The sequence below is a fragment of the Pteropus medius genome, unplaced genomic scaffold, assembly GCF_902729225.1.
Source record: "Pteropus medius unplaced genomic scaffold, Ma_sr-lr_union100, whole genome shotgun sequence".
Lineage (NCBI taxonomy): Eukaryota > Metazoa > Chordata > Mammalia > Chiroptera > Pteropodidae > Pteropus > Pteropus medius.
Window position 1 is genome coordinate 2295734 of NW_024345479.1, and position 25981 is coordinate 2321714.

Consider the following 25981-nt stretch of genomic DNA (forward strand, 5'->3'; position numbering starts at 1 on the left):
ATGGGAAGACTTTCCAAGGATTACATGAGTGTAGACAATTTTAAGAGAATCAAGTTCCAGGTCTTCAACTTCAGTATGTTCTCTTTCCTAAAACTATTTGTCCTATAAAGCTGCCTTAGTTGAGGTTCTTTTATCTCTTCTTCCCCTTCACAATGATCGTTTTCCATTCTATAAAAGAAAGGCACATCTCTCACCCATCCAAATCTTACTTCTTTTCTCTAAAGTGTAAATACTTCCAGGATGCCAAACAGAGGGTCAATTAGATAATTTCTTTAATCAGACTTTCATAAATGCACCCCCTCTGTCCATCTCATTAAGAGATGCATTCCCCGAAATTTTCATCAATTATATGCTAATAATTATAATAACTCAATCCAGAAAAAATTTTTTAACACACAGCACTTCATTGTAACATATATATATATATATGTGTGTGTATATATATATACATATAGTTGTAGAGACACGCGATAAGATGAGCAATAGAAGACTCAAGCATAAAAGAATAGTACAAAAGGATAAAATTCTATGAGGAGCAGGAAATGGAAATAGAAGTTCAAGGAGAAAATTTCTGATTTTTTTTAAAAAGCTTATATATTTTTAAATTAATGGGTAGATCACATCACTAATATTTATATTCCATTAGATACATTTGAAAAGGTGCAATAACAGTTTAACCTATCATTATTTACAATAATCAATTGTTTTTGCTTTAAATTTTTTTAAATTATTATGAAAAATTTTAGATGTCAACTTATTATCTACTTAATGTTCACTGTATATAAGGGGGAAACATAATTTTTCAAAATTCTTTTGAGAGTACTGGAACAAAACTTTAAAGGCTAGCCATTGCCATATAAAGTATATAAAGTGTAACACAGAGGAGCTTTCAACTTAAGCCTGAGCTCATTTAAAAGGCCTAATACAAAGATTCTCAACCTGATATCTCAAGGTTTGAGAAGTCTCTCAAAACTATGTGAAATTTTGTGCTTATGAGCATGTGTACATTTTTCTGGACAAAGAGTACATTTCTTCAAAGAAGTCTACAACCCAGAAAAGATTAAAAAGCCCTGACCAAAGTGTTTAAGGTCTTAAAGCTTCTTGACTTTGCTGTTTTTTTAATAGTTTCATATGTAAGAGACTATAGAATTGTTTCCAACATAAACAATTTTGATTCAGTTCTGTATGTACATAGAATAATATATACTAATTAAAAAAAAAATCTTGAAATAGACATAATCCTCCTTTCTTCATCACTGACCTGAAACCTATGCTAGGGCAATCTTTTGATTTTATACCTTGCTGATTCCAACGTCTTTCCTTTTTCTTAATTTTGATGAGGAAAGTTGCAGATGCTTCATCTATAGTAAAATGCTGTATAGAAATTTGGAAAACAGTTTTTAAAAAAATAGACATCGTCTGCCCTTGACAATTCTATTATGTGGATTCTTCCAGCATTTAATACTCAGCAGTCTAGTAATAGGTTGACATAGTATTCAGGCTTAGAATTAGGAAAATTACATTTGGAAATGACTAATGACACAGTAGTTTTAAAGCTTTGGATTGTAAAGGGACACACACACACACACACACACACACACACAGCAGATGAATGAAGATGTCAGAGCCAGGCCTAAAGGAGGACCATGATAATCCAGCCTTTGGTGTATAACCTTCAAACACCAATAAACAAGATTATCTGGATTTAACATGTGACCTTTCTCGTTCTGACTGGAAGGTCCAGATGTTTTCTCATTCAGCTGCCTGGTTAAAATCTGCTTTTCAACCAACAAGAGCAATTGGATCTAGATTTGAGGTTGCAGGAATGAGTCTTGGAAACTATATTATGCAGTGAGTGATGCTGTCTAAACAGTAACGTGGAGATCCATGGTTTAATAATTAAAAATAATTTGTGACCTTACACTTAATAGATTTGTTAGTTATCTCAACTAACAAGTAAGTAAAAATGAGATCTGCTTGGTCGATACTTCAACTGCATTAGTCAGTCTGGTGGCATTAAAAACATCAACAAGATTTGATAGAACTAGGCTTTTCTGCACCTGCGTCTACAGAAGCAGCAGTCCCAGTCATGCCTTTATTACCTTTTGTTATCCCTCAAGGAAGTTCATAGCAACTCTAGAGAAAATGGGAAAGGATCTTTATTATCTTCAGTCAGTCTAGGCTTGTGGCCATACCAAAATTTGGACACAGCTTAGTATCTTTACTACCTCTCTTCATTGCTTCTGAGCCCAAAACTATTTCTGACATTTTTATATGAACTGTTCCTTATTCACCATCCTCTTGATTTTATGGTTCTAGTCCTTCAGGTTGTACTAGTTCTTTCTCTGAGATTGTATAGAAAAAATAATTATTATTTTCTTCTTTTCTTATGTGAGGACTAAACTCTCACATCCGTGAGTGAACCCTGAGAGAGCTTCCCCATGTGCCTTACACTACTGCTGACTTGTAGGTCAGGGGTAGTGCTCATTAAATAATAATCATAGCCTAGTAAAGCCACTGTACTATTAACAGAAAGTAAGGCATAAAAGCACATAAAAAGACATAAAAGCACAAAATATTACAAAGAAGTAATACAATTAGAAAATCGATCTTTATAGATTTTAGAAAGAGAGCAAAATTCAGTACTTTGGTATTCTCTGAAGTTGGTAGTAAAATAATTAAGTATGGGAGATGTCCTAAGAGGGCAGCTCTTTCACAGTTGATTGTTTCAGCCTCTTTTCCTCTGGCCAAGTAGCAGAAGCACCTTGTGTTTTTTACTATGACACATTAATTTCTTTGAAAAGGGCATGAAATCAGTTGTACAGGAACATAAGAAGTTAAAGATAGTCTTATGAGAATTTGTCATATGGTATTATTTGTAGCTCAAAAGGCCACACTTGTCACAATGTTTCTTGTGTATAGTTGGTGAATGAGTAGTTAGCCTCTCCCCTCTTGAATCAGTATCAGTATCAGTATAGCTAGCTATCCGTTTGGGTTTTTTAAATCATTTTAGAGTTCTTTTTTAAAAACAAAAACAAAAAAACCAGCTTTAGCGTGGTTATATACATACCTTTAAGTATTCAATTCAGTGATTTTTCAGTAAATTTACAGAACTGTGCAACCAGAACCATGTTTTAGAACATCTCTTTCACCTGTTTGCCCTCAATCCCTATTCTTACCCCCAGCCCTAGGCAGCCACTAATCTGATTTCTACCTTTATAGATTTACCATTTCTGGCCATCTCAAATAAAAGGAATTATAACAATATGTAGTCTTTTGTTTCTAGCTTCTTTCATTTAACACAATGTTTAAGTTTATCCAAGTTGTTGTATGTATCAGTATTTTGTTTGTCTTTATTTCTGAATGATATTCTATTGTATTGATACAGTACATTTTGTTTATCAATTCACCAACATTCTGATTGTTTCCAGTTTTTTTGGCTCTTCTGAATAATCCTGCTATGAACATTTGTGTACAAGTCTTTGCATAGACATATGTTTTCATTTCTTTTGAGTAGATGCATAGGAGTGGAATTGCTGGGTTGTATGATGAATTTGTTTAATTTTAGAAGAAACTGCCTATATTAGTTATCAATTTCTATATAACAAATTATCCCAAAACTTAGCAATCTAAAATAGTACAAATTTACTATCTCAGGAATACAGGCACGGTTTATCTGTGTCCTCTGCTTCAGAATCTCTTACAAGGCTGTCATCAAAGTACTGACCTAGACAGCAGTCTCATCTGAAGGCTTGACTAGGGCAAGATCAACTTCCAAACTGACTCATGTGATTGTCAGGATTCAGTTCCTTAAGAGTGTCAGACTGAGGGCCTCATTTCCTCACTGGAGGTTGGCCAGAAACTGCCTTCAATTCTTGTCATATGGGCTCTCTAGCTTTACTTCATCAAAGAAGCACATGAGAAGCACTACAGAGAAAAAATGAGAATAAAATGGAAGTCACAGCCTTTTATTATCTAATAATAGAAGTGATTTCCCATCACCTTTGCCATATTCTCTTAATTAAAAGCAAATCACTTAGGTCCAACCCACATTACACACAGAAAGGAGTCAGGGATCATTGAGAGACATTTCAGAAGGCGGCCTGCTCTGTTGCCAAACTTTTTCCAAATGACTGTGCCGTTTTTACATTCCCACCAGCAACACATTAAAGTTCCATTTTCTCTACATCCTCACCAAGACTAATTATTGTCTTGTCTTTTTGATGATAGCCATTCTAGTAGGTGCGAAGTGGTGTCTCATCGTGGTTTTAATTTGCATTTCTCTAATAACTAATGATGTTGAACCTCTTTTCATTTGCCTGTTGTTCATTTGTATAATTTCTTTGGTGAAATGTCAATTTAAATTGTTTTCACAGTTTTAATTTGGTTATTTGTCTTATTAAGTTGTAAGATATTTTCATTTATGAATCATGCTTTTGGTATCAAATCTGAGAAATCTTTGCCTAGCCCAAGGTCATGAAGATATTATATGTCAGCTACTATGCTAGACCTTTATATACGTTACTTCGCCTAATTTAATTACTGTAACAACCATGTTAAGTGTAGATGTTATCATCATTGCACAAATGAGAGAATTTATAGAAGTCAAGAGGTTTGCTGAGATCACACAACTAGTTAGTACAACTTGAGCCTACATTCTGTCTTACTCCAAAGCCCCTGCTCTTTTATCAGAACTTAAAAAAAAAAAGACATTTAAATTTATTTTCAATGGGCAAAATAAGAGTGAAATATCATATTGTCCCTTCCTTATCATTCCTAGTACCCATTCTTATGCTATTTGAGTACTGTTAGTAGAAACCTCTCTATCCATGATCATTAAAAATTGCCTTTTGAAATAAAAAGGGTCATGTACTCCAGTTTGTTGACTAGATTTCATTCTCGTTTTATTCTGCCAGACAACATTTCCTTTACTTTCTAGTGGAGCTAAGATGCATCTTCGCTTGCAGCCTTAAAGAGTTTTGCTGGGCAGCTGTTAAGCAGTTGTTATACTTTACCCCCAGGGATGAGCATGTTCCAGTGACAAGATAGCTTATTCCCTTATGTGCTTTTAACGTTGTACATTCACCTAGGACAAGTCAGTGCTGAGTTTCTTTCATGTTTCTTAATGCTCTAATTCCATTATTTGAAAACCAGAGAGAGAGGAATAGAGGAAATAGAGAGGAAGAAAAGTCTAAATAATATTTAGCAGATGGTAATATAAAATTTATATTGTTTTATACATATTTTGTTTTAATTAACTTAATGTTAAAAAGAGCAAGAATCTTCTAATTCATAATTCTTATACTCATTTCCTTTTCTTCCAAATATCCTTTATACCTTTTCGATCTGGTTGGCATACCTTAAATTAGAAATATTATTTATTGTTTTCCTTTGCCGTGGCCTAATATGCTAGCCTTAGGCAAAATTACAGTCTGTACAATTTTTTAAAACACCTCCAACTTTAATTTTGTATTAGAAGCAAAGAACAGAATAATTATTTGTGCCTTCCTTCCTTCTTGCCTTCTTTCCTTCTGTTCATTTGGTAGGCAGTCATTGAACTGTGTGCCAAGCACAGTGCTAAATGTTAAGACATTAACATCAAGCAGCCACTATGTAGAGGGGAAAACAGGAAGTACTGTAGGAAGAGCAAATTTGGAAAGGAAGTAAAAAGGAGAGAGATAATGAGCTAGGTTACAACTTGTTTAGTGTAAAACAAGTATAAGAAATCCAAGAAGTGATTGGAAGTATCTATTGGGCTCAGCAGGAATGACTAGACTGGAAATACAGATTTGGGAGTCATCGGCAACAAAAAGTTGGATCAGAAGAATATGTAAACTAAAAAAACAAAAGGTTCAGGGAACGGGCCCCTGGAGATCATTCACACTTAGGAGACAGAGAAAGAGGAGTAAACTTAGGAAATAAAGAAATGAGGTAGGAATAGAACCAGGCATGAAATAGGCTCCGGGAAGAGATTCCAGAAGCAGAGACTGGTCAGTAGCATCCTGTTCCGAGGTGGTAGAGTAGGAGGGACAGAGGCCAGACCATCTCAGGCAAAGAAGTCAGCAGGAGAACTGGTTATTACTGTGGGGCTTAGGCCTTTCTCTGATGTATCATGAGGAGAGACTGCATACTATATAGCTCACCTTCAGAATGTTGTAGACAAGTCAGGGAGTGTTATGACAAATTGACTTACTATTTTTTCCCTGCCTGGCCTTCTTACTATCATTAAATTAGTTCATTAAGTTGCCCTAAGAGTTCATTAATTTATTTGTTTATTCATTCAATACCTATAGTAACTAGACCCTCTGAAAGTTTCTGAGGTTACAAATATTATTAAAACCTGGCCCCTGCCTTGAAGATCTTCCTAATATGTATGAGAAATAAACATGTTAACTGTCATATAACACAAAACATGCTATGTATACCAAGAATTACTTATGCTCTTGGATATAAAGGACATTTTTATTTCTTCCCTTACTCGTGATCCCAACTTTGATGTTGTGACAGTCGGAATGTTTTTAGCCTTTTAAATTATATTTGGATGACACTTTAAATTTTTCTAAGAATTATATTTTAATATGCTTTAAAATTTTTAACTCTGTCAAAAGAAAGGTAGAGTGAATATTCTACAAGGGAATTATGAATGAAAAGAAAGTTTTTTTCCTCTGGATTTATAATTGAAGTGTCTACCAGGTACCTACTTTAGCCTATCTTTATTATGTTTAGGCAACATTTAAAACCTTAACCTCATCAGATGTATTTTCATTCATCATTTTTCAACAGGTAACAGTTACTTTTTAGGACAAGAAATATAAAATAATGTAATACATAGGTTAAATAATAGAAAAGTTCATATTTGTATACTTCTTTGTAGTTTAGAAAGGACTTTCACACATCATGATTTTCAATCCTCACAACAACTCAAAGTAAAGAATTCACTTGGTTCCATATCTAAAGAGCTTAGCCCATCTGAGCAGCTCAAACCTTACCTGTTGGTGATGTGTAGTGTATTCTTCTTGTTAAAAATAATAAATTTCCTCTTGTTCTAATGGGAAACCAAATAATTATACTGAAATTATTAAGCAAAATTATTTTTAATATGGCAATGAATGAGGTATTTGATAGTTGGACAATAAGACAAAGATTAATGTCATTAGTAAAATTGAGGGTGAGTCCTTTGCAGCTGAAACTTTCTTCATGGTTTCATGCTAGTGCTCTTAATTTGAGGTAACATAATTTACTAGTTACCAGTTTAGATTCTTTAAAGCCAAATTTAAAAGTCTGATAAGAATATGTTTTAATGAGAACTTAAACCAAACCAAATATTGCACAAACTGCTATCTTATTTCGCTGCTATTGAGATATTATTTTATCTTTTATTAGTTTGATTTGCCTTTTACAGTTTTTTCCTAACTTTAAAATAGGTGTCTGTAATTTTAAATTTTAAAAGAGAAAAATGAAAACAAAGGATTCTATAAATCAATGACCAAAAGTTTCATTTTCATTGAAGCTTTATAATTTTACTGGTTAGCAAATACTAAAACTTCTTATTCTTTAGTTCCCAAAATATCATTGATTTTTCTCCCTCCTTACCTTACACATAAAAAAGTAAATTTGAAAATGAAAATGACCCATAATTCCAGTGTTCTCATTCATGCTACAAAGAAGCTATTCAGGGAAAGAAGTACAGGCATTAATTTTATAAGGAAAACTGTTCTAGTTCATCTGTTTGCACTACATTGGGTCATAGCAACAAACTCGGTAGACTAAATGCCTACAATCCATATATCTCCCATTTTGCTCTTTACTGCTTCGAGCTTCTAAATCCTATTAACAGCTGTCAAAACCTGGTAAACTATTTAGATGCTTTCACAATTTGTTTAATTGGATAGTTAGAAAATGGCATGCTAGAAAACCCACCCCCCCCTTTCTTTTAGCCTGGCTGAACATCTGTAGCATTAGGGCCTCATTATCTCTGAATTGGCATAGCAAATCAGTGGCATCATTAAAATGCCACATTAAGATGATTAAGCTTCTTTGTTATCCAGTTGACTTTTGCATGTGCTGAGGATTTCATGGTTATGACCCCCAATCCTTGTAAAACATTTAAACAACATCACCCTTTTGTGTCTAACAGCCTCTCTTGTTTTGTCCCTTCTCACAGTATCTCTGGCAAACTTGAAGTTATTACTCCAAACTTTGTCCTTCTTTGAGCTGGATTCTGAGATCTCATAGTTCAGAGTGGAAAGTCAGGACCCCTTTTGTACACTAGGAAATTCCTACTAACAACATGCTATCCAAGACATCCAAGTTGCGTGTTCTGTTTGCTATCTTTGATACTTTCTTCTCTCCAACTGAGCGTTTTATGTGCCTGTAAAAACAAACTGAGGCACAGTTGGCTGAGACTGCTATTGCCCCTGAAGGATTTAGATGTTGGATCCTTTCCAAGACCCATTGTTTTTGCAATGTCTCAGGTGAAACCAAAAATATCTACTCTGGAGTGCAAGCCTTTCATGTGATAACCATCACCCCAGGAAATGAAACCATGTGCATCAGCCCCAGTGAGCCAAGCCTTTTGTTCTCTTCAGCCTACAAAATTCTCTCTGGGGGTGTGTGCATGTTAGTGTGTGTCATCTTCCTAAGAGGCCTCCAGAACATAGACAAAGATGGAAGCAATTGTACCCCAGAGTAGCCCCTTTAGAAAGAAGTTCAGTTTAATCTAATTTTCTATGGGTTAAATTCAATTTAGACATCTTTCCCTAACCCCCTCTGGGAATATTTAGCAATTACTTTTATCAGCAATTTGTGGTTTGGTGTGTCCTTTTCTCCACAAGTTCAATTATAAAAAATTTACTCAGGAAGCCTTTAACACTTTTTTATTATGGTATGTATCACACATGCAAAAAGGCAAATATAATTATGTGTGTAGTTTAAAGAATAATAAACATAGCATTCATGGACCCATCACCTGGCTTAAGAAGTAGAATATTGCTAGTGCCTATTAAAATTCTTGGTAGTTTTTTAAGGGGCAACTTTAGTTATGTGTCTAAGAAACCTGATACATATTATGAGACTGGAATTTACAAAATTAAAATGGGAGATTATTCACATTACAAAAGGTTATTCTCTTTACAAAAGATTTCAGGATACTGTAGGGCAGTTCTCAAGTATATTCAAGTATTTCTTGCCAAATTTTAAAGATTTTCTGCCTTTGTTAACATAGTAGGTGTTGCCAGTCATTAACAACTGAAAATCAATGAAAAATTAAATAAACATCTCTGAGTGTATAATGTAAATCAGTGGAACAATATTACTGGTTTTACATGTAACATTTGATGAACATGTCAACTATGTTAAGGTGAATCTGTAGAGGTTAATGACATCATGCTAAATATAAAGTAGAATGAGGTAAGTATATGAGAGAGCACAAAAACCAGAGAATTTTTTCTAGTTTAGGGTATCAAGGAAGACTGCATGGAAGAAAAGGTATTTAAACAACATCTGGAGGTTTGAATAGAATGTTAATATAGGGGAAGGACCTCTAAGGTGTGGGAAAGACTGGAGAGGAGGCTTGGAAAACTGCAATTCGTCAGATTGCTGCTGTACTTCTGAAACTTTAATGTGCATAAGAATTCTCACGGATCTTGTTAAAATGCAAATTCTAATCCAATAGGTCTAGGATAAGCCTGAGAGTCTACATTTCTAATAAGCTCCCAGGGGATTCTGGAACTGCTGATTCAAGGACCTCGCTTTGAGTAGCAAGGTTCTAGTCTAAGGAAAATGATGATCCAAGGAGATTAGTGAGAAATGAGATGATCAGGTATGCTTGGGGCAGGTTTTAGACAGGCACTTGAATGTCTTGCTAAGGAATTTGGACTTTATTGTACACAAAATGAAGTCATTGAAAGTTTCTAGAACAAAGGTTTTAGTGCATCAGGATGATTAATCTGGCAATAGGACATAATATAAAATAGAGGTCACATACACTGTGGGCCAGTTTGGAGGCTAATGCAGTGGTATATCCATATACTAAGTATTTATTGTGTATGTGCTTTATGCAGAGCACTGTCAAACTCCAGAGCAGCAGTTCTCAGACTCCATTGTGCATAGGATTTACCTAGAGAGCATGTTTTTAATGCATATTTCTAGTCCCCACACATAGATTAGTAGATCTATGGTGAGACCCCCCTCACACACTCGAATTTCTATTTTAAAACCACACAACTTCTTTTCTTACATATACAGGTTAAGCAGTGTTATAGGGAATACTGAGTTAAAAACAAAACAAAACAAAACAAAACAAAACAATTTTCTGCTGGCCCTTTCTATCTGCTGTTTTTGGTTTCTGTCCTTATGGGAGATGAAGGAAACAGAGAAAGAAGGAAACAGATTATTTTGCAGCTAGGGGAACCTAGGAAGGCATAGTGGGAGGAAATGGCATATTAGGCCTTGAAAGATGTGTAGGATTTGGACCTGTGGTGGGGAAAGACCTTTCACGTGGTGGAAATAATAAAATCAAGAATGCATAGAATTTGTTTAGTTAAAGATATCTGAGTAATCAAAAACATTACAAAGATAGGTTGAGGCCAGATACTGAAAAGCCTTTTAAAATCTTTGTTTTTAAGTTTAGATTTTATTTTGTTGGCAGTGGAGAATACCGAAGAATTTCGACAGGTCCTTGAAATGACCAGAGGTATCATTTAGGGAGTACAATCTGGTGGCCATATATAGAATGAGCTGGAAATGGAGAGAGAAAGAAGGCAGGGAGAACAAGATGGAGACTACCACAATAGGTTATGGGGAGAGTAAGCAGGGTCTGAGATTTAGGATAATGGACCCGCAAAATAGTGGGGAGGAGAGCAGACTGAAGAGAGGATACAAAAATAGAACGAATGGGTGATTAAATGTGGGGTACAAACAAGAGGAAGGAAAGATGACTGTAAACATTCTAGCCTGAGTAACTGAGAAGATACCTAGGAGGCCTTTGGGAATAGAGGACTGAAGAAGGGGAGAGAGATTGCACCTGGAGATATATATTTGGGGATTAATCATATAAAATGCTAGTTGAAACCTTAAGAGTGGATGAAATTGCCGTGGTGTAGAGAGAAGAAAAAAGAGGATTAAGGATGGTATTTAAGAGTCAGAAGGAAGAAAAAGATCTAGGAAAAAGCAATCAGAAAGGTAAGGAAAGTAGGTACAGTTTCATTAAAGAAATAGAGGTATAGAAGAACAAGGAATGGTCAGTAGCGTCAAGGGCTACAGAGAAGTTGGGGTAAATAGCATACAAAGGTCATTAGATTTAGGAATCAGGAGATTATCTTCAGAGGAGCAGATTCGGTAAATTATGGAGGCCGAAGCCAGATTACAGGGAATTTTACATCAGTTTTGAGGATGGAGGGACAGGTAAGCATAGATTACTTTTGTAATAAATCTATCTATGAAAGAATGTTGAGAGAGGATGAATGTAGGTATGATGAGATGAGAGACTAAAATAAATTACAAAGGGAATGGAAAAGAGGAGTTGGCATCTAGAGAGGTTGACTTGATGTGGAGATTGAAAGGAGAAGAATTCCAGTTTCAGGACTTGGAGACTGGAAGAAGGAAGGCACCATTTGTAAATATAAAGAAGTCATACATTAGAAGCAGTTTGGGGTTCAAAGATTACAAGTTTGATTTTAGACATGTTTATTAACATTTTCAAAGGATACGAAGTAGAATGCCCGCTCTGCTCCAGTAAATCTACCTTCCAAGGGATGGAATTAATCTCTTCCTTAGAGCAGACTAGTGTCTTTCCTGATAGTTTTGGGGGACCATATTTGGAGGCCCGGAGATAAACCCAATAATTTCTCAGGAATCCCATTTGTATCTCAGATACTAATATATTCTGATACTCAACTCTGTCCACATGGTAAACCATATGGATTGTTGCTCCCCAAAACCACGCAGAGAGGCCATCCAAGTCTCTTATCTAAAACTGATTTAAGACTCTAAAGGCAAACCAACATCTATACCAGGAACTTTTTGGTCCAGTAAATTCAAGAACTTCTCACATGCCTTGCCCATGTGACCCTTATGTGTTTCCTTAGGGCCCTTGGTCTCAAATACTGTCTTCCTCATTCTACAGCTAAGTCATAAAGAACAAATGCCAAGATTTTATCTTGAGCCTGGTCAGTGTAGTTCTAGGTCAAGCTCATTAAAGCCAAAATCCTGAGGCAAGGAGCAACTCTTTTATGTTATGTGTTTTCAGAATGACCCAATACATTGATCTTACTGGTTTTTAATTGTCACTGACCACAGAATGACGTAGGTCTGTTCATATTAATATTATAAGCAAAATTCAAAGGATCATTTTCTGATGGCCCTTTCTATCTGCTGTTTTTGGTTTTCAGTAGCTGAAGTTTTCCGTTGAGGTTCTTTTAAACGCCTACATGCAAACTGAAGAGCACTCAAGCTTTGGTGGGATATCACCCACAGCTGGAGTAATGGAGGAAGGGAGGAGTGGGGTACATGCCTCATAGGCATCCCTTCTTCAAAAAAAAAAAAAAAAAAAAAAAAAAACCCAAACTTTTGAAACCACTTAAGCAAATTCCATCTGAAAGCAGGCAAGACCTATCCAGAGAAAGAAGGGAATGAACCTCTTTCCATGTAGGAAATGGATATCAATTCATGTATAACCCAGATGCATAGGATGGGAAAATTTGAAGCATGTTGGACTTACTGTGTGGCCCTACATCTCTTCTAATCAAAGAGTGAAAGGTTGTGAACCATGAACCATGGTGAGAAGCAGTGGAACAGTGTTGCAGCAATGGCTCCTCTCTTGGTGGTTAGGCCCTGTCTTGCTCGATTAAGCAAACACAGTTAATATAGATGAAAGGTAACCCTGATAGAAGTGAAAATTGAAACTTGGTTGTAGGTAGCAAGCTAGGCACAGCTGCAGTTGTACTTCCTCCTATGTGGCAACGGGAGCTACACTTACTGCTGTTTTTGAAGGGATGTAGTTTTTTTAAAATATCTTTTCTTCAGAGTGTTTTGGTCTTTAACATCTATACCATTGATGGGAGACTGTGGAATATGTTAGCAAGAAGCCACTTAGACTTTCTGTGTCTAGTGTGCGAGGTCAAATCCAAGGTTAGCATTTTAATCACATCTGCTATTAATGGTGTAACCTTGGACAGATCACTAAAAACATCTATGTTCCCAGATTTCCTTATCTGAAAAACAAGAGAATTGGATTAGATGATCTTTAAATTCCCTTCCAGCCCTAAAATTCCATTGATTTATGATTCCTTATGGGGAAGTACAGCTTCCAGTTTCTAAGAACAAATGTTTGAAAAAGTAAGCATTTATGCACTATATTTTATATATGAAAAAATTCTTTAAAGATATTTATCATCACATCAGGCAAATATTTACGTTTTGTTAGTGTCAGTACATAATTTTGGCTTCTTCATTTCTTATGTTCTTCAGCTTAAGAGTGTTACAACTCTTTTTAAGATAGTGCGTGGTCAGCTAACTCACTTGGACCAATCCTTCCTCCCCACTCAGTCCGATAATTCTAGGATCTTGAGTTTAGCCCTCTCTAACTTGGGTATAGGTGTCATTCCCCTTGCCTAGGTTGAGTTCCATTTACCTGTATCAATGAAAGTGACTCCTTAGAAGATTATGTTAAAGAATTACTTCTCCTTTTATCTTTCTCAACGTATTTCACTAGTACTGCCAGCTTCCTCTACTTTCAGTGTTGTCTCTTTATCAGTTCCGAGAGAGATAAGACTCATTTTAGCAGTTCATATTCATGGAAGAGGCAGAGGCAAAAGCGTGGCTTAAAATCTGAAAAATCATAGTAACTGTTCAACTCTCAATCTTCGTGGCTTAAATTGGATGCACTGGAAGAATTAAAACGATATTTTCTTCTTGAAACCAAAGAGCACATCACCTTGCCTTTTAATTGCAGCCACCAAAAAAGGTACTAGATCTGAAAACCTTTCTTCTCCCTCAATACTGGAAGAGTTGCTCAAAATGTTTTTTTCATGGTCGCTTTGAGCAGTCATAACTAAAATCTGTTATTTCTAATTTTCTGGATGGCCTAAAACACTGCCATCTGTTTTGTATGTGTGTGTATTTTCCCTGATTGTGGTTCTGAATTCAGATAATGAGTGATCATCTTAATAGTCTTTTCTTGTTTTGTAGATCTACAATATTACGTTAGCTTCATTTGGTATTTGTCAGTTGTGGGTCTTTGTTAACTCCAGATACAGTCATTGTTCATTTCTTGCATTTTCCTCCCTGCAGATGATTCAATGAAAGTAAAAGATGAATATAGTGAAAGAGATGAGAATGTTTTGAAGCCAGAGCCCATGGGAAATGCAGAAGAGCCTGAAATTCCTTACAGCTATTCAAGAGAATATAATGAATATGAAAACATTAAGTTGGAGAGACATGTTGTCTCATATGATAGTAGCAGGCCAACCAGTGGCAAGATGAACTGCGATGTGTGTGGATTATCCTGCATTAGCTTCAATGTCTTAATGGTTCATAAGCGGAGCCATACTGGTAAATAGTCTCCTTTATCTATCCTTCTGCAAACCATCCTAATGCAGCCATGTGAAAAATGAAGTGGTAGAATGTGGGATGACTTTTGATTACTTTCATTGATTTTTGCTATAATTCTGATGTATGTCTTCCTTTCTACATTTTCATTTACCCAGTAATTTTTATTCCTGCTTCACCATGTATTTGGCAAACATATTGCAAATGGTATGAATTAAAAAAGGACTGTAGAGAGCAGTGTTCTAGGTCAGCCAAATATTTTTTCTTCGGTTAATAAATAGGAGTTGAATTGTGTGATATGCTTCTTATGCATCTTTCATATATTTTTGCGTAACTTTTAAAAAAAAGCAGATCTTCTATTGTATTGGGTTTAAATTTGGTAGATGAAAGGATATAATTTTATTACCATTTAAAAAAAATCAATCTTCAGACTATAAACAGGCAATATATAGAAGTGCATACAGATATAACAGTTACACTGAGCCCAGTAGATTCCATCTGATATCCGTTATGAATCCTTTTAAAAGAAGCATTTCTGGCCCTCAGCGGCTTATTAGGACTTGAATCTGTGGCTCTTTTTTCAGTCTGAGATTACATTTCAAAGGAATGGTAAGTAATTTTAAAATTTACATCTAGAAAACTCTTGTAGAGCTGCTCTTGTTTCTTTGCTCTGATTCAAGACAAGATGACAACTAAAGTAGCCTTGCTAGGTGAGTGCTTTTTTTCTTCTAGAGAGAAGTTTCCATAAAGAAATCTTATGCTTCCCCTGATATATAGCTCCCAGCTGATCCGGGTATGAACAGAAACTGTCCGAAAGATGAACTTTTGCCATAGGCGTCTAATCTGTGCATATGCTTCGCCACTTGCGGGTGATCAGACATCTCCTTTTTGTCCTTTTTAAAGGTGAACGCCCATTCCAGTGTAATCAGTGTGGGGCATCTTTTACTCAGAAAGGTAACCTCCTCCGCCACATTAAACTGCACACAGGGGAAAAACCTTTTAAGTGTCACCTCTGCAACTACGCATGCCAGAGAAGAGATGCACTCACAGGTCATCTTAGAACACATTCTGGTAAGTGAGAGCATTGAGCATTCTATATCTAGTAAATGTGTGTTCCCTAGTGCCCACTGCAGAAACTAGAAAGAGTTAAGTATGGAAGTTTTCATTTGTCATTCCTGTTCTGAAGGGTTACAACAGCAGAGACCTCTAGGGCTAATTACACTTCCATTAAGGCATTAATTGCTCTCCGTCTGGCTCAATGGGGATGATCATCTCCTTACCATTCTTGCTCCCTTAGAGAACAACAAAGTCAGACAGTAAGAGCCTGACTCTTTTTTTCTGCAAAAAGAATTATAGCCATTAGTATTTTCTTATAGTAAACTTTATTAAAAGATTATTTTCCTTAAAAAGACACACACGCATACTTCATTCAAAAGTCTGGACAAGCCAATGTTATACAGTTTGAAAATTATGTAAAACTGTAAACTGGGTAGAAATCATAGGGTTACTTTTGGCTATTCTGGGCTAAATTTGGGGGGGTTTTGGCCATTCTGGGCTAAATTTCTTTTTTCATTGAGATATAATTTACAATATAACACTGTATTAGTTTTAGGTGTACATGGGCTAAATTTCTTAAACACAACTTTCTTCTTGATCAGCCTATTTATTTTTAATCTCTAAAAGATGAGCAGCAATAAGAATGCATAAAAAGCAATGTTCTATCTTGATGTTTTCACTTCTTATTTTAACCAACCAAGATAATTTTTTTTCAACATTTAGAATTTCCCTCTTAGAAAAATAAGGCTGAGTTTATTTTTCAAATTTGGGACCTCATGTTCTTGATGTTATCTGACAAAATTTTAATTGAAGACTAAAAAAAAAAATACAAAACTGGGTTTGTTTTTATGTCAATCCACATACTGCTTTAACTGAAACCCAACCCCAAATCTGCAACTGGTCACAATTCAGAAACTAAGGATTAAACAAGTCAGCCCCAACAAAACCCACCATGAGACATCATTAAGTGGCAAAAAAAAAAAAAGAGTTTTCTTCACAACTCATTGTTCAAAGTAATATATTAAGGCAGAGTTTGGTCCAAAAAATTACAGTAGTTCTCTTCTGTTGCTTTTTTCAAGTAAGATGTAACAGTAGTAGTTATTTTTAAGACAGATTCTATAGGACACCAATTACGCAGAAACTTAACATTTTTAGCTCTAGCAAACCTGCATTTATTTTAATTTGGGATTTCATGAGGATATTTTGGTGCTTTGAGTCTCAAAGTTTCTGTTTTAAACACAGCAAGAGGATTAGAAAATAGAAATCTCAGCCCCTAAAACTTTGACAAATTCATGGGTTACATTTTTTCAACAAATCAGAAAGCCCAGCCCTGCACACAGAATTGAAGTTATTACTTATATATTTTAAGCAATATAGCATTTAGAGTAGTTAGAAGGACAAAGGTGGCCTGAATTGTATGGATGAACTTTTGATAAAACTTTTTTGCTTTATCTTAGAAATTAAGATGAAGTAATTTTTGCAATTTATTCTTATTTCTATTATTCAAAAATATCCTCAGTTCATTTAGCAGTTTTTATCAATTTAGCCTAGACTTTTCTATAGCCACTTGGCAAGGATAATCTAAATTTATCCAAATATGTCAATGCCCTAAAAAGGCCATCAGTTTCTAGCTGAATGGCTAACTCCCATAAAGTGTAGCTCTCTTTATTTATAGCCAGATAGATGTCACAAAATAAGAGAGCTCTTCCTATTTCATTCTTAAACCACACTAACATCCTTGAAGAATAAAAAGGCCCCATATTGTTCCTTAAAGATACAAGATTGGATCTGGAGCCAAACCACTGTGCTTAATAATCATTAAATCCAAATGCTTTCATTTGTGAAAGGAGGCTGTCTTTTCAAAGAATACTCTAACATAATAATTTCATGGCAGACCATAACCTTATTTCAGTTTACTAACTTTAAAAGTAAAGCAGATACAGCAGTATCCAAATTCTCTGGCTTCCCTCAGCAGTCTCATTCCTACTGGACGGTTTTCACAGAGCCCCGATACGCCATTTGTTCTATAACCCCTGAGGGTCACTGAGTGCCCCTGTGCTCTCCTTATAGTTGAGAAACCCTATAAATGTGAGTTTTGTGGAAGGAGTTACAAACAGAGAAGTTCCCTCGAAGAGCACAAGGAGCGCTGCCGTACATTTCTTCAGAGCACAGACCTGGGTGAGACTGGTAAGTTCATGCAGCACTCATTCTACACACATTTAGTGAGCATTTACCATTCTAGGTAATAAGATACGATAGTAAATAAGACCAAAAAATCCTGCCCTTATGGAGTTTATATTTAATAGGGAAAGACAGACCATAAACATAGTAAATAAGTAACTTATACAGCATATTAGAAGGTGGTAAGTATTATCAAGAGAAACGACAAGTAAGAAAGGATGAAGAGGGTAAAGGAAGTCAAATATATGTTGATGGAAGGAGACTAGGCTTCAGGTGGTTATTAGCACACAACAGAGTATACAGATGTTGTATTATAAAGTTGTACATCTGAAATTCATATAATGTTATTAACCAATGTTACCCAATAAATTTAATAAAAAAATAAATGAAAAAGATGAAGCAGGTACTAGATGCTGAAGGTGAGTCAGGGAAGGTTTTGACTAAGTGACATTTTAACAGACTCAAAGGGATAAAGAGAGAGCCCTGCAGATAACTGGGAAATAGCAAGTGCAAAGGCCCTTGGACTTGAGTATGAAGAAGTAAAAATAGTCCTGCGTGGCCGAAGCAGAGTGAGTAATAGGACATGAGGCCAGAGAGGAAATGGGAAACCAGATCATATCAGGCCTTGTAGGTCATTATAAAGACTTTGGCTTTTGCTCTGAGTGAAATTGAAAATCTTCAGAGGATTTTGAACAGAGAGGTGACATGATTAGGCTTCTCATTTGAAAAGAATCACTCTACTTGTTATTGAGAATACATTGTATTTGGAGCAAGAATAGAAATTGAAGGTCATTGCAATAATTCAAGCAAGAGAAAATTATGTCTTAGTAGGAGTAGGGGTGATGAGAAGTGTCCTAATTTTATATATACATATACACACACACATTTAAAGGTAGAGACAAAAGGATTTCCTAACAGAATCATGTGGGATGTGAAGAAGAATGCAGTTGCCATTAATTGAAATGGCAAAGAGTGAGGGTAGAACAGCTTGAGGGTTGGCTAGGGCAGAGTTGATTAAAAGCACAAGGATTTTCTATGCACAAGGCCCAAAAATCATATACTTGTCTACTCATATGATTTATTGTGTGCTTATGTTTGGCTTTGGGAATTTCATATTTTATTCAGTGTTTTGAATTATATACCTAGTGGCAATTGGTTGAAATACTAGATGTCTTTCCATGTGTCAGTTGTGGTTTTATTTCCTTTTCATCTTTCAGTCAAAACAGCCTGAAACTTTTTTGTGTTGTATTTCCGCAGCTGTCCTTGGTCCCATCCCATTGACCATTAGCCTGGTTCTGCAGATTGGATTGTCTGACATTTTTACTTGGTCACTTGAACCAGTTGCTTATTTAGAGTAGGTACAAATCTTTATGAGATTTGGTGTTTGACAAAAATAATTGCAGTTGAACAGTTTGAACATTCTAAAGCAGAAAGATTGCACAAATATAAAAGAAATAATGTGAAACGGGGAAAATGGAGTGGAAATCATGAGTAGTTTAACTGTACCCGCTTGAGTGAGAGGAAACTTTTGTTGTAGATAAAGCCTATTTTATGGTGTTAGGAACTGGCCAACTGAATTCCGTTGGTTTGCACTGCTTCTGCTTTTTATCCTGATGGCATCTTTGGTTTTATCAAGGAGTTGGATTTCTTCGTTATTTCTAAAAAAGAAATGTTTACTCTCTTTAAAAAAAAACCAAACACCCAAAACTTGGGTTTTGATATCTTAAGCAACATGCTTAAGGTTAGTCAGTCAATAGCTGGGCATCTTTACTCGTAGTTCTATATTTCAGACAATAGATGAAGCTCTTACTGTGAGAGACCCCCAAGTTATGAATATCTAATATAGTCCAAATAGAATCATTAACATTTTAAAGCTAGATGGATTAAAGAGAGCGTCTAATCCTACCTCATTTTAGAGGTGAGGAAATTAAGACTCATCAAAAATTCATTGACTTTCTTAAAAATCACTAGAACATTCATTGTTTTCATGATTAGCTATATTTTTTATTTTCAAAAATTTATGGAGAGATAATTCACATACCATAAAATTCACCTTTTTAAAGTACACAATTTAGTAGTTTTTAATATACTCACAAAGTTATATAACCATCACCACTAACTAATTCCATAACGTTTTTGTCACCCCGAAAAGAAACCCTGTCCCCGCCATTATCAGTCACTCTCCATATCCCCTCTCTCCAGCCCTTGGCAACCACTGATCTACTTTTTCTCTGTGGATTTGCCTATTCAGAACATTTTACATAAATGGAATCATACAATATGTGGCCTTTGATGTCTGGCTTCTTTCACTTAGCATAATGTTTTCAGGGTTCATCCATGTTATAGCATGTGTCAGCACTTCATTCTTTTTTATGCCCAAATAATATTCCATTCTGTGGATTTACCATGTTTTGATTGTCTACTCATCAGTTAATGGACATTTGCATTTTTTTCTACTTTTTCCACTTTTTCCACTTTTGGGAAATATGGATTGATTAGCTAGATTTTTTTTTTTTAAGTTATACATTATCTGGTTGACAAAAGAAATACAGTAATACATATACTAATAGACACATACATATGCATATATGTATGTCTTCATTCTCCAGGAAGTAGGGGAAAAAATCAGTACACTGATTTTTGAACAGTACCCTCTATGAACAGTAAGCTCAGAATTACTGATTTTGTAATAAGGTTACCACCTTATTTCCTATCCCCATAACCTTTTTTAGGAATTTTAAATTAGGCAGGTATCAAAAGAAATATTTTCGCTGTCTTCAGTGGTATAAGGTGATTCAGGAAATGCTGAAATAAAGAGGTTGAGTTAATTTGCATTTCACAGGGTGGTTTGATGGATGCGTGCAACATACTTTAAGTCTCAGCAAAAAATAAAGGGTTAACTAAGCAAGTTTTGATTTTTTTAAAACAAATATGTTGTCATGGTAGTTTCAGATTACAAAACGTATCAAGTCAAAGCTTAATCCAGTATAACAAGTAGTGTGTGATAGTCAGTATATTACTTTCTTTTATATTTCAAATATTTCCCACAATTTTTCCTGAAGTCCAAAATGTAAAGATTGTTTAATCCAACACAAGGCAATCCTTTTAATTATTGCAATTGCACCCTATATGGTTTCCATTTCTGTTATCTTCCTAAAATTGGGAGTCCCAGTCTGGACATAGTATTCCGTTCTGAGCCTGATACCTAGAGTATCACCAGTAGTACATCTTATCCCTTCATCCCTAGCTTTTAAAATGATGATGCTCCATTGCTACTGTGGATTTGGCACTTATTCATCAAGCGCTTGTTGTAAATTGAAGTGCAGCCTAGTGTGAGAGCCAAGCCTTGAGACAAACCTGCCCCGCAACAAGCCTTTATGGAAACAGAACAGATAAAAAGGCTTTTGACTGGAAACCAGTGTGCAAAAGAATGCTGTGTGGGCAACAGGACTTCTGGCCTTACTAATCATTTTTCTTTTATTCGGATAGCATTTGCTGTAGTCTCTATGTGTCAGGTTCTGTGTCTGTGCTTGTAAAGATAACTGAAGGTTAAAGCCCTACCCTTGAAGAATTCACAGTCCAACAAGGGAATGGACACTTAATCTATTAATATAATGCAGAGGTCTAATAGAGACATGTGTGATATTTTACTTCAGTCCATGTTTCTTTACCAGACACCACAAGTGACATCAAGATAACCCAATTCTGCTGTTATATTGAATTATATATGAAAAGAAGAATGAATATAGGAGACCACAGATTTCATTTTCACATTAGCTTGATTCTTATTCCAGAAAGGGACTAACAGCTGGTATAGAGATTCATTTAGCCTCATTTCACACAAATTATGAATACTTGGAGCGGGACATATTTTTGTATGACAATGAGTTCTAGCAATAACAAGAATTTTAAAGTAATTGAATAATTATATTTATTTATGAATCTAGGAGTCAGAAACCTCTTATCTTCATTCTCAGTGTTTGAGTTGAGCTAATATAAATGGGAGAGTTTCAGAATAAACTTATATTTTTACCAAGTAGTAGACCAAAGAAAAAATTAAAAACATTTTAAAAGTCTATTTTCCCAACTGATTATTCTTTTTAAAAAATTGATACTATCTTACAGGTAGTATTCATTCTACTTGCTGAAAAAGGCATTAATTTTATGTAACTTTTTTGTTAGAGCCTGCCTAGTCTTTGAGAGCAATCTCTTAGACAATTATGATTGCACAATAACACCCCTTTGTTCCATTCTCCATTAGCTACTGACACCATAGAAGGGAGAGGAAGCATGCATCTTATTTGAGCTCCATTTAACAATTCAAGATCTAATGAAGGATTTTGAACAAAAAAAAACACAAAAATACAACAAATTGCATACTTAAATCTGAAATCACTTTGAGATAGAAATTGCATCATAGAAACAGTTAACTAAAAACCAGACAAGCTATTTAAGACTTGTGCAGATATTAAAGGTAGTAATCTATTCTATAATTATGACTTCATATTAGTTTTATTATTTATTTTTTCAATGTCTTTAAAGTAATTTTACCAATGAAAATTGGTATATACACTATATAGGAGACATGAAGGGGAATTGATCCAGAATTGCAGTCCCACTCCTTCTGTGTGCACTCACGAACCAAGTGTGCAAATTATTCCTTGCCACCATCCATATTCCCCACACCCACCCCTTGCAACATTAAACTGCCAAACACCACCCAGGAACGGATTTCCTATTTCATCATTTAAACCCATTATCTTGTTCTCTTACTATCTTGCCAAACTGGTTTCCCTCTACTTAACATTTCTGAGACATGATGCGGCAAGATAACAAGTCTAGACTGTTTGTATAGAGAGTTGGGTCTTAAAGTTGAAGCAAAGGACCAAAAGCCAATAGTCCTTTTCCCCACCCTCACCCCTGCCCCTTTTTAATGTATTGCCTAAACTCTTTGTGATCCCAAAAAGATTGTTTAACTCCAAAGCATTTCTTCATGTTTTAAGGGACGATCATTTAGTGGTATTGTATAGCAGCTGTCCAACAATTGCAAGGCAAAAGACAAGCAGTTTGGGAAAGAAAATGAGAGTATGCCATATTCATCGAAAGTTTAGCCTTTGCCTAACTTGCCAATTAAAAAACACAGTCAACTCAGTAAAGATTAACTTAATCTCTATAGTATGTTCACATTTGCAATGAGGGTTGGGCTCTTAGAGTTGGTATTTTGAGTGATTGATCCAGAAGGAGGGTGTGGGCAGATGAAGCTCTCTAGCTTAGTTTCAGAGGATTTCTTTCAGTCTAACCAGAGTTGTGTAAATGAGAAAGTCTCCACCCATGCCTCAAATTATCTATCTATCCATAACCTCCAAAATTTCATCTTTTTAAATGTGAGTCATTTGGACACTGATTTACAGGGTAAGATTTATCTAGAAATAACTGTCAAGACAAGCTCGGTGAGTAACCAGGGATAAAAGGTGATGTTATCTCGGAGGGTTGCCATTTAGTGACATGCCCTAAATTACATAATTTAGGTCAATGTGTCCCCGCTTTAGCATTTATCCAATACATATATTGAGTATGTATCCTCAGAAAGCTGCTTGTGGTAATTGATAGTGACTTTGGTAAAATGTAGATAGTGACTGCTGAGAGACAAGCGGGGAGAGCTAGACTGGTAGCATAACACTCGGGGAGTCCTGGGACTGAACAGACATACGTCTGGGTAATGGTTAGAGGAATGACTGAGGAGACTAGTAAGAATAGTGGTAAAATCGGGATAAAATTAAAAATTCTCAAAGTATTTCTTTACATTCTCATTTCACTATAAATCTTTTTGATAATAACTATAAGGTATTAGGGGGAGCCTTACCTAGATTTAATCCTCTCAAAGTTTCTTGAACCAGAACGAATGTTCCCAGTCAAAGCACAAACTCCGCTGCCTCTCTGATGCTTTTAAGAAAAAGCCTCCTTATAACAGCCTATAGCTTATTTCAAATCCTGGGCCTTTGTCTTTCATCTCTCTGCTCGTGGGGCTCTGGGTAGTGCCACATCTGCTGGTGGTTTGTGAGAAAGGAAATAATATATATAATAATTTCCTGTTTGGTCATTTATACCTATCCCCGTGCCGGACAGAATTTGACCCATTTCACTCAATAGCAGTGTCTTGTCACTAAGTACCAATTATTTACAATGGTTGTTGGTCAGCCAAAGTTTCAGTGCTCCACCACTAGCCCAAAAGCTGCCCAGGCCTCTTATTCTGACCACTATTGTTTTCATTACACAAGAAGTGTTATTAATAGATTAAACTGGAGGCTCGGATTTATTTCTTTAGAACACAGAATTATTTTTGATGAGAAACTCACAAATTCTAGTAAATATGGTCAGTATTATCATCCTTTTCTCTTATTCATTTTTGGAGCTAGTTTCATTTTATTCCTGAATTTTTAAAATCCTGAGCTTTATAATTTATTGTGTAACAACTGGCATAGAGTTTTAAAAAATAAAACCAAAAACATACCCACAATAAAATGAAAACTAGTTAATACTTTGAATTCTCTTTTTCTGATTTGTCTTTTTGTTCTCTTGCCCTGACCATACTTGACAGTCTTGTTCATTTACTGCAGAGGCAGACAGCATTCTTCTCTCTGAGCAAGTCCATTTGCGATACTGAATGTCCGAGGGACCATAGAATTGGTGACATGATTTCCGTATATTAGAAACTCTTCACTCAGCAAACTACTCAATTACAAAATGAGCACTGACAATTTCTAAATCTGTATATATATATAGTTGGGGGAAGAATTCCATTTTGCAATCATCACTTGCTTTTTACTCTCATCCCTTAAACTAATTTCATTTTCCTTAGAGACATTAGAAATATATGGATCCTTCGGTTTACTTATGACCTCCTGAAATGCTTAGTAATAAAACAGAGAGAAATGTCTGTTGTATCACAATATGTTTGCTTAGGGCAGCAGTGAGCAAACTATGACCCTCAGGCCAAATGTAGCCAGCAGCCTTTTTGTGTACAAGGGTTTTAACATTTTTAGAAGGTGGTGGATTGGGGGAAAAAAAAAACAAAATGTAGAACAGAGATGATATGTGTCCCACAAAGTTTAAAATATCTACTATCTAGCCCTTTACAGAAGAAGTTTGCTGATCTCTAGCTTGGGCTAGCATCATGTGTTAAAGTTTAAAGCCTTATATTTAGAGCAGCTTATATCTCTTGAATTTTAAATTGGGTACTGCCTACTGTGCAAGGGTAAAGTATACTATATTTATTCCAGTTAACTAGTTGATTAGATATCCTTCTAGTGGTTCTCAATTCTGGCTTTGTTCTAAAGTCATGTGGAGAGCTTTAAAAATATTGTTGCCTGGGCCCCTACGCCAGAGATCCTGATTTAATGGATCTGAAGGGGAAACTGGTCATAGATGTGTCTTCCATGCTCTTTAGGTGATTCTAATGTTCAGGCAGGTCTGAGAACCACAGGTCTACACCACTGGAAATATTCATAGACTGAAAATTAAACCATATTCTTAGGTAGTTTTTATTCACATTTTTCATTAGAAATGTAGTAAAGATGTATTATACAAACTGTTCTTTAATTTCAAGACAGAAGTATTGCTTAGGGAAATTTTAACAGACAATTTTTAAATGCGAAGAGCATATGAAACAGATAATGCAGAGCCCAGAGAAATAGAATTTTAAAAGATAGGAACTGAAAGGAGCATGATGTGAAAAAAAAAAGAAAGAAAGCAAAAAGAGAGAAAAAGAAAAAACCACTTAGAATTTCAATACACAAATCACTGAGTAGATTTCTTGCTGTCTGGGTAAGTGTATCTATTTTCAAAAGTGCTATTAACATAAACAGAGCTGTAAATCTGGGGCACTATACTTTTTTTTTCAAAGTTGTTAAGAAGAATTATATCAGTCTGCAGGTGTCACATGCAGTTACTCAGAATCAGAAAGAAGGCTGATCGGGGGTTAGAAGATCTCCATCTATCTTTTTGCAGCCAACCACGTCCAGGCTGTTTATTTAATACTTCCTCTTGCTAATGAAGGTACTTGTTGGGGATGGGTTGGGCTTTCCCATCTCAGCATAAGGACTGCAAGATTTGAATGTGCCCTTGTGCGGCTTTACTGACCACAGCAGGTCCCCAGGCAAGAATCTGATTAGTAATAACAGGTAACAAAAGAGTGTGC

At 35.5% G+C, this 25981-nt stretch overlaps 1 protein-coding gene across 4 annotated transcripts in view; it reads left to right on the forward strand.

Annotated features, from left to right (window-relative positions):
- Window positions 1-25981, forward strand: part of IKZF3 (IKAROS family zinc finger 3) — a 76149-nt gene that overhangs the window by 35231 nt on the left and 14937 nt on the right. For 2 of the 4 annotated variants that reach the window (XM_039873589.1, XM_039873588.1), the window contains exons 4-6: window positions 14290-14550; window positions 15451-15618; window positions 17674-17790. In XM_039873589.1, coding sequence (XP_039729523.1) covers window positions 14290-14550; window positions 15451-15618; window positions 17674-17790 — 546 coding nt within the window. Of the gene's footprint in view, window positions 1-14289; window positions 14551-15450; window positions 15619-17673; window positions 17791-20335; window positions 25965-25981 lie in introns of those variants that run through there. The other 2 variants (XM_039873591.1, XM_039873592.1) reach the window with 2 other exon arrangements.